This window comes from Zophobas morio, unplaced genomic scaffold (genome assembly GCF_036711695.1).
Source record: "Zophobas morio isolate AGI-343-1 ecotype UQ-CSIRO unplaced genomic scaffold, CSIRO_AGI_Zmor_V1 ptg000021l, whole genome shotgun sequence".
NCBI lineage: Eukaryota > Metazoa > Arthropoda > Insecta > Coleoptera > Tenebrionidae > Zophobas > Zophobas morio.
The window spans coordinates 399,020-409,316 of record NW_026972126.1 but is presented as its reverse complement, the minus strand read 5'-3'; the positions used below and the strand labels follow the sequence as shown (position 1 = coordinate 409,316).

The 10,297-nt window shown below is 33.8% G+C and overlaps 1 protein-coding gene across 3 annotated transcripts in view; it reads right to left on the bottom strand.

The window, feature by feature from the left end:
* Positions 1 to 1,393: 1,393 nt before the first annotated feature.
* LOC135132153 (monocarboxylate transporter 12-like) overlaps positions 1,394 to 10,297 on the bottom strand; it is a 343,441-nt gene continuing 334,537 nt past the window's right edge. For all 3 annotated transcript variants that reach the window (XM_064060130.1, XM_064060131.1, XM_064060133.1), the window contains 4 exons: positions 6,047 to 6,329; positions 5,811 to 5,985; positions 5,479 to 5,748; positions 1,394 to 5,433 (listed from right to left, as the gene is read on the bottom strand). In XM_064060130.1, coding sequence (XP_063916200.1) covers positions 4,940 to 5,433; positions 5,479 to 5,748; positions 5,811 to 5,985; positions 6,047 to 6,329 — 1,222 coding nt within the window. In that variant the 3' untranslated portion in view covers positions 1,394 to 4,939. The remainder of the gene's footprint in view (positions 5,434 to 5,478; positions 5,749 to 5,810; positions 5,986 to 6,046; positions 6,330 to 10,297) is intronic.

Below are 10,297 nucleotides of genomic sequence, written 5' to 3'. Positions count from 1 at the left end.
CTGGTTGCCCGATAATAGTTATTCGTAGTCACTATCCATGTAATGTAATAAAATGCTGGAATCTAATTATTTGAGACAACAGTGCCTCCTAACAATTTTTACCCAAGTGTGTTCTTCATTAGTTTGATTATTTTAGGTAATAATAGATATTTATTTCATTAGGAGTTTAAGTGATACTTTATGTGTCGAGTATGGATGATTAAACGCCGAGCGATAGCGAGGCGAATTAAGTCCATACGAGTCACATGAAGTCACTTAAACTCCGAATGAAATACAGTATTTTATTTTCAAACCATTAATCTTCTTTTGAAATGATTTCCTATCTTCTTGCTTCATTAAGGAATTGCCTTGATTTCACTTACCATGGTTACTATGGTTAACAACCACTATGATTTTCACATATTTATACTCCGGCGGAGTATAAATGTGTTTTTTCACTAGCAGCCTGAACGCATGCAAATGTCGACTCATTTAGTGGTAGCAAATTCAACTTTTGCTACCACCGGTTCAAAAAGAAAAATTGAGGTTATGTACGCAATGTTTGATGTGATTATTTCTTAAAAAATGAACAAATGTGTGCTACAAACATTACTTGAGTATACGCATGGTAGTTGGTAGACGGTAGAAGATAAAATGATTAACTCAGCGACAAGTATAAACGGTTTTCTTTGTGTTGAAGATTTAGATCAAGTTTGATTAGAAATCAAAACAAAATCATGTTGCGTCAAAAAATTGAACGTTTATTTTTCAGTTTATTGTCTTATGGTTTCTATTAGTGAAAAAAATAGTATATTAACCACGGTTGCAAAGCCACTTCTAGACCTCGCACTTAGAGCCCTCGACGCTGCGCGTCTCGGGTTCTAATTTGCGCTCAGTCTAGAATGCTTGGCTCTGCAACCTTGGCTAATAATATACTATATTTATACGCCGGCGAAGTATAAGTAGTACTTTTGCGCCGCTCAAACACGGTGTCATAGAAATGACACTTCAACCGCGGTAAGAACGTCATATAAGTGTCAGTTATATGACGTTTGAAAATAAAATTACATATTAGGCTGCAATATTAACAGGATTGTAGCGTGTCAAAGGAGCCGTCTTTACCCGGCTAATGGAAAGAATATATAATTTTATTATTCTTTGTAAAAATAATTCCTTTGTGTAAAACATGTTTGAATTTGGTACTGTATATTTCCTTCACAATTCACCAGTTAAAACAATGAAAATTAACAGTGGAATATTTTGATTCTATCACTAATTCTGAAGTTTTCCTCAGAAAAAATTAAATAAGTAAAAGCTTTGTTGTTCAGTAAAAATTATTTAACTATTAAGCAACACATTTGTTTGCATTTTAAGTTGGTAAAATTTCGAATTTAATTTTAAACTAAATCTGTCTTAAAATGAAAAATAATGACCGGACGTACTTGTAAAATCTACAAAAATAAAAAAGTTATACTAATTATTTAGTTATTCATTTCAATTTAATCAAAAATTGTAATTGTCTGTTTTTATTTATTTCACATTATTATTCAAAGTTTGGTCAGCGTTTTACCATCTACATGATAAACAATCGATCCGATAATTTCGGCGGATAGGCAGATAGACAGAGTGACAGATAGACGAAAGCGGGAGGTTTGTGTTTTATATTCTAGGGGTTATGACACATCGAGAAAATGTGAAAGTAGCCAGTAGCTCGATAATACTTCCTTAGCTTACACTCGCGAATTAAAAATTAAAATATTTTCAAGTCACAGTGGTATCATCTCAGTTAACAAACGTACAGAATGATATTATCAAATATAGGGCCAATCGAAAGCTACCAAAAGAGAACAGTGTATGTTTGGAGTATTTACAGGAGAAAATTTTTTGGTGTATGTACACATTAGTCAAAAGGATGACGAATTTTTTCGGAAAAACATGCAAGAAAAATTACGTTTCTTTTATAACAATTGTCTGTTGCTAAAACTGGTGGACCTCAGTTATACACGAAACGGAAGAGTTAGAGATGCACTATTCCATAGGCTAAAAGGAATCGGCTAATGATAAAGGCAAAAAAACTTAGTGTCGCAGTTTTTCGTGACATTTTGTTCAAATTGATTTTGAGTAGCTTTTAATAGACCGAATTGGCGTCGTTACAAGCTGGTTTAAAGGAGTGCTATTATTTGTCGCCAAACTCTACCCAACCTAGGGTAAAATTTTGGCCCTTCGGCACGTAGGATAGCGTTGGCCCAGCTTTGAGGTTCAATATTTTCAAAATTTTTGTTCAGGAACTTTTAACCATTTTTTTTTCGAGTTTTTCAGAGGTTTTTTAAGAACGTACCATAGAGCTTTCTGTCATTTACTGATTACCCTATATAGGTGACAAAGCTGATTTATTGGGAGATATTTCCTACTTAGACAGTCTTATGACTTTTATGGATATGATTGATTCATCAAAGCTAATCACATGATTAACTTTGATGAATTTTTTTTATTCATGAGTAATAAACGAGTTTAATTGTTAGGCTGTTACAAACCGATTCTAATTAGGGTTTTTAAATGAAAATCACATATATTTTTTTCGGTTCTCATGAATGCATCTATGTTAGTGTCGAACCTCATTTATTGGAAAGTATAAAATCTGGCAACACTATGTATAAGTTACAATAATAACGAATTATTATTATAGGATTATTTAAAATGTTTGCTAACAGCGGCGAATATCTGGATGGAGTTCGGAGTAATCCGAGTTTAAAAAAAATGCGAATGTTCGTCCACTGTGGAGTGGTACAAAACACCGACACGCTGTGGATCGGACGAACCCCGGTCATTAAGGTTTCGGTAAGTAGCGAGTCACTTAACCACACTACAGTAAACTCACTTGACATACATCTTAACTCAGGTCACATACACCTAGTAAAACTTTTATGATTTAAGCGGTTTAAGCCAAACGATCTTTCTAAGTCAAATTGACTTAACTCAATTGACATATGCCTAGTAAAACTTTAGAGCTCCATTATGCCAACAATGGACAGTAATAATCCTTGCGGTTCGGGTCCATAAAGCTTACAATAGCCAGTTTGACTTTGGGTGCTTTTGCTTAAGCCGCTTAAGTCATAAAAGTTTTACAAGGTGTATGTCAAGTGAGTTTACTGTACATTTGCTCGGTACTTGGCAAGTACCTGCCAGTGTGGTTCCGTTTTTAGGGGATTCCAGTTAGCATTTTTGGAAATAGAAAGTCAATGTTCACTATTTAGCTATTTCGAGTGGACAGTCCCGCTAATTTTTGTACTTTTCTAGATTTGAAACATTTTACCTAAAATGTAATTATTTGTATCTGTTTACTAGTATGTTAATTGTTATCACTGATTGGAGCACAAAAATAATGTTGTTTTAATATTCGTTAGATAATATCATAACATAATGTATGATCATCAATCCTTGAACATTTATTTATTTGTGACTAATAAAATCGTTTTGCTTTACTGACCCCTAATGAAATGATTATATGAAATATGAAATTAGCGTTATTACTATAAGAAAAAAAAATCTGCTCAATCAGCAAAAAACGAGGATAAAAAAAAGAGAAAAAAGTTTAGTTTGTGTAAGTTATTGCATTTCTAGTTTTCAATGAAATCTTCGCGGTTTTCTTTACAGTTTTGATCCCGTTTTATAAAATACAGTAGCTATTAAGATTAGTTAAGTTATTATTGCTATAATTTAGTCATGAAATATTTTTCAAGTATCGAAAAGTGTTTCACATACCGCGAATAAGGCGTTTTTAGAAATGTCTAATGCAGGATATTCTAAATGAAAATTAATTAAGCAGGTAGGTTATACTTATGTAAAATATTTATTGGGCGGTCTATGATGACTAAACTACAAACTTTACTGTAGTATTAGTATTTTCTACATTGAGTACGTCCCTTTCAGTCGAAATATTAACTAGTGATTTATTATAGATACTGCAGTAGTATAAAAAAATACAATTTCATTATGCTACAAAATTGTTCCCCAAATAATAATTATATTTATACTTTTATATAATAATTAGTTAACCAATTTTTCGACATTTTATTTAGGTACCTTTTAGATTAAACATTAAAAATATATCTGCAGTGTATTCAGATATTTGTGGAAATTCAATTTTTCTATATCAAATGTTTTCTACACTTGGATATACAGATAATAATAATCTACATCATATAATAAGCGTTTAAAGTGACTAGAATAGTTATTTATGTATAAGTCGCCCAAGGGTATAAATTTCAAATAATACCCATGGTACATACAAAATTTTATGTCTTACCGTTTAGTTTTTGATATTTACAAAAATCATCATGTTTGTACATTATTTTATTGGTTGCATTTACTTCAGAAGAACTAATTTAATTGCTCGGATTTAAATAGCGAATTACCATAAAAAAGGAAATAATGCACCAACAAGCCACAAATGTAAATCCGTAGTACTTTTATGCAGTTTAAATTCATTTGTGTGTGTCAGATTTTTTTGGGTTTTTAAATATTTCGGATGTTGGAATTTTTAGATTTTTGGTTTTTCAGTTTGTGGATTTTTGGAATTATTGGATTCCTCGAGTTCTTCGGATTTCTTCGGTTTTTTGGATTTTTTGGATTCATTACATTTTTTGGATTCATTGGATTTTTTTGACTTTTTGGACTTTCGGGACTTTTTGAGACTTTTGGGGCATTTTGGGGCTTCAACATTTTTTTGGGACTTTCGCGACTTTTACGACTTTTGGAATTATCGCTGTCGCAGTATCTGCATAACAGGCAATACACTAAATAATAGTTGGTTTCCGGTCGATTGCGTTTTCTTTTGACGTAACTATGGCAACTATTTTTATTCCCCTGGGGTATTATTTGGTCAATAACAAACTGAAATCTATGCCATTATAGACCAATAATAAAACATTAAGACATAAATTGTTTTATAATCGTTGAATTATACGGAAGTAGTAATTTGTTCAATAACTTGGACGTTCCTAAAAGTTGGTCTTCTCATATAAAAACTGCAGTATTCTCTTTGAGCTAATCCTTCAGGTACACTTTTACTTGGTCTCAAAACACTTTTTTTCGATGCATTGTTACTTATTTTCATGTACTCATAATAGTGCAATGGCTGCTGTTGCGGCGACCTGTCAATATTGGCTGCATAGCTGTAACTTTTAGGTAAATAACAATTCATTGACTGCAATGAGCGTCTAAGAGAATGTCTTTGGTGTTCTGCTTCATCCATGTAACTATAGTTTAAAAATTTTTCGTAGTAACTACTACTTTGACGATGAAATTTATACGGCTGAATATCTGTTATATAACAATTGTTAAAATTAACGGCTAAATTACAAGCACATTCGTTTAAGTTGTTGATGTTGCAATTACTAATACTATTATTGGCGTGATCTTTACGAGTACCCACGAAAAACATTAAGCTAGCACCTGAAATGATTTAATGAGATCGGGTTAATTTTTTTTTATACCTACCGAATATTGTGGTAACAAAACTAAAATAGTAGCCTGCCTTAGGATAAGAATGGTTTATGTAACCAGTCATGGGAACTCCAAGAAGAATAGGTACAGATTTAGCGCCCTGGATAAAACTCCACGCCTTGTTAAAATGCCTTCCTCTAATTCGTTCTAAAGTAAACATTTTTAACGAATAAGTATATCCTCCTAAGCAAGTGCCATATAACCAAACAAATAAAACATATCCGTGGTATCCTTGTACTGCACTTAGTGCTAGAAGCGAGACCCCTACAAATGAGTAAATATTGAAGTTTAATTTGTTTTATTTTATAAGTAAATAAACCAGTTACCGATTCCTACCATAGCTGCTTGGCACAAGTATTGTCTTGAAATAAGACACTGAGAACTCGGTCTCGCGGTAATTAAACCAAATCCAACGCATCCTAATGCAGATGCAAATCCCATGAAAGTTTGTAAAAGAACTAACGCACTATCTTCAAGTCCTTCTTTATAACCTTCGTATACCTGAATTGAAGACTACAGTAAAGATATATATGTATGTATTTGAGTTTATATTGGAACTCACAAGATAAAAGATAGGCCCATATATCCCAAGAGCAGCAAAGGCACAAGCTATCATCAATATTCTCAAGCCATGGCTTTTCAATGGTGTAAAATCAAACATCGGAGGTTTCTTTGTTTGAGAGTGTGTTTTCTTTTCTTTCATCTTTTTACGTTGATTTTTTAAATGAGTTATAGCATGTCTTTGAGGATGATATAAAGTTGCCGATCGGTAAACGATCGGTAAAAAAAATGCTAGCGACAGTAATCCTGTAATGGATTGCAGTCCAAGTCTCCATCCTAATTTCCTAAAAAAAAGAACAAATTAAATACATTATAAAACACGTCAATAGATAGTCGAACAACACGATCATGTATCAACAACATAATTAAGTCTATTTAACATACAATATTTCGTTTCTTTGTGCAGACATCAACACTATGTAGAAACATAAAGCATAATGATTAGAGAGCGGATTTCTGTCGGGCTACGTCACGATTATTAGGTGGGGACGCGTGAATCGCTGTGAATCAGTAGCGGGTAATAATCAGTGCATTTAATTTTCACTTATTCCATAAATACAATTCACGAAACCTTAATTCGTAAAACAGCTAGGTAAATGAGAACGGGAATTAACAGCAAAGTACAACGAAGCACCGTTATTTTATTCGAAAATAGACGAAGTGCAGCTAGTAACTGCTCTGAATTCCCATCCCGCACGAGCCGTACCGAGTTTGGCCTTGCCAAGCCCGACAGAAATCCGCTGTCTAATAATGATTCCGTTTAGGCGGAAATACGGGAAAGTGAAACCACGGCAAAGCACCCCTACTACAACTAAGTATGCACTGCACGAACATAGGAGTTCGAGATACAGCATAATATCAATCCGTTAAATCACGTACATTTGTCCATTTCCGTCCAAAACAATTGCATTATGCTTACATACAGAATTACCAAGCGTTTTATATTTTCATGGGCTAGACAAGTGTGTTTTGATATTAATAATTTCTTGAATAGGGAACATGACTGTTCGACATCTACATTATCAACAGGTCTATGATTGAAATTTTGTTTATATTTGTTATCTATATATATTATGTCCTGTAAGATTTATATGAAGGTCTGGATTTTATTTTAGTTTAACTTGGATACCCAATCCAATGGACAGTTAACTGTGGTATTTCATGTTCCTTTTTGGCACACGCCTGTGCTGGGAGCTAAAAACTTTTTCCCTCCTATCTTCAGTAATGACATCCGAGTACTGTTAAACAATACAAAACAAAAAGAAAGTAAAATTTGCACAGCCACATGCAGTTTTACTTTCCGAGCGTAAACTAGAGAATTATTGGAATAGGATCCAGCCACTGACCTGTTATTTTCATGTTTTTTCATGACCTATAGTATAGAGATGGAGAATGAAAAAATAGATCTACCGTTTTCATCTGTCTGGCCTCTGTTATCTGTATCGAAACTGTACTGTACTGATTTTTGTCAAATATTGTAGGTATTTTAAGAATGTGTATATACACGTATGTATATTTATTTGTACTAATCAAAAATGTACTCACGTGAAATAAAGGTAGAAAATACAGCAAAGATAATTTTATACAAATGAGAAATGTTAAAAAGAAACCAGTTAGAATTAAACTCTATAAACATATAATATATTGGCAGTACTGCTAAATTGTAGCACCAGACCTTCAAAATTATTATTGAGTCGAATTTATCTACTGAAGATTATCATCAAATATTATTAATTATACTTAGTATTCAAGGTGCGTCCTTTATCAGATAAAGTATTTAAAAATTTGATACAAAATTTAATTAGATCCTTCGACTTAGTGAGACGTAGATTTCTGAAACAGATATCCTTGTGTCTAGGGTGGCAGATGTGATGGAGATTTACTTTGGACTGTAATTCAGAATGGCAAATAATAAATTCCAAAGATTGATATGTGTATAACGAAGGAAGTGTAAGTATTTTTAGTATCGTAAAACACTTTCTACAATGGTCTCTACATCCTATATTGGTTATTATTTTTATCGACCTTCGTTGTCGTTTAAAGAGCCTTAACAAAGAAAATGAATGTCCCAAAGTAAAATTTAATAGTCGAGAAAACACTGTAGATTTCTTAAAATAAACGTATTTTTTGAATTTGTTTTGTTTGCGAAATGCACCGACAAAAAAAAACTGAAAATTGGTCTGGATGAGTAGATATCATTAAGAAAAAAATGTTCTAATAAAATTGTTTCAGTTTTCGAAATAAAATTGATTGAAAATTTGGTCAAAAGAACATGTACGCTACTGAGTTAATAGTGATTAAAAAGATAATGTGGTTACTAAGAAAAATTTACCATTGTAGGTGCATTGTAAAACTTAAAAAAAAACACGTAATCTTCATTGCTTCGTTACTCTAAAAATTCTTTTAAAATGGCAACTTTTTCTAATGCCGAAATGACCGATATGGTCTTGATTTACGGAAGAGGATTTGGAAATGCTCATGAAGCGCAGCGTCTCTACCAGGAGGAATTTCCAGGGCGAAGATTGCCTAATCACACAACATTTAGTGCGTTGTTCAATGTCTCCGGGAAAACGGAAAATTTCAGCCAAGTACGACGGATCGTGGTCGTGAAAGAACTGAACATGTTATAGACGTGGAACCAGAAATACTAGAAATTGTGGAAGAAAACCCAAGTATAAGCATTCGCAGATTATCATACAGATTAGGATTTTCTCCGTTTGTTGTGTGGCGAACCCTAAAAGAACAAGGGCTTGATCCATACCACGTGCAGCGCGTGCAATCCTTTAAACCAGAAGACCTGCCTCGTCGAGTGCGGTTCTGCGAGGGGTTGCTGCAAAAAGATAGGGAGCAATCAGACTTTATGCGCAAGCTTTTGAACACCGACGAGGCACAAGGGAAGGAGTTTTTAATTCTCGTAATACTCATATTTGGTTTGATGAAAATCCGCATGCCATACGGGAAACGCATTTTCAAGATAGATTTTCAGTAAATATCTGGACAGGCATGGTTGACAACAATTTGATAGGTCCATACGTTCTGCCCCTTCGCTTGACGGCGGTTGCGTATTTAGATTTTTTAAACAACGATCTAGGACCACTTTTGGAAAATGTACCCTTAAATGTTTGTAGGGTTCTATGATACCTTCATGATGGGGCCCCTGCACATTATGCCGTAGAAGTGCGGGAATGGTTTGACCAAAACTTTCCAAAAAAATGGATTGGGAGGAATGGACCTGTGTTGTAGCCCCCTCATTCCCCCGATCTCAATCCCTGTAATTTTTTTATGGGGTTACATGAAGCAGGTAGTTTATGAAACTCCAGTGAATATGGGGCAAGCGTTGACAAATCGCATTCAAAATGTTGCTGCCCAGATTAGAAATAATCCAGATATGGTTAGAAGAACGCAGCAGTCGTTAATTCGGTGAGCTGAAGCATGTGTGCAAAATAGAGGCCGCCATTTCGAAAACTTCTTGTAATAGTTTGTTTAACGTTGTGTTAATTTTATTCTTTATTTTTATTTTGATTAGTAAAGTTTAGTTGGTTATCGTCGTTGAAAAGTCTTATTCTTATTAGTAGTTTCTTTTTGTTAACTATGCTTATTCATTAACAAGTCTGTACATAACTAGAGAAAATGACAACATCCTGAAAAAGAACACACAGACGATCATCTATCACGTCGGAATTCCAATGGAACCAAGATCGGCGGACCACCGTCCAGAACCGCGTTCATATAAGAACTGAAAAAACAACAGCGGAACGCGAAAAACGGGAAACGACCCGCGACCCTGGGCAGTGGTTCACCGGCCCTCGTTCAAATAGGACCTCGACGCAAGGAAAATTAAGTAAAAATGACTAATTACTAAAAAAATTTAAAATAATTCTTTACTCCAAAATGTTTAAACATCCAGTTAAAATTGTTTCAAATTGCTTGTTTCTGAAAAAATACTTTTTTCACTAGCAGCCAGGACGCATGCAAATGTCGACTCATTTAGTGGTAGCAAATTCAACTTTTGCTACCACGGGTTCAAAAAGAAAAACTGAGGTTATGTACGCAATGTTTGATGTGATTATTTCTTAAAAAATGAACAAATTTGTGCTACAAACATTACTTGAGTATACGCATGGTAGTTGGTAGACGGTAGAAGATAAAATGATTAACTCAGCAACAAGTATAAACGGTTTTCTTTGTGTTGAAGATTTAGATTAAGTTTGGTTAGAAATCAAAACAAAATCATGTTGCGTCAAAAAATTGA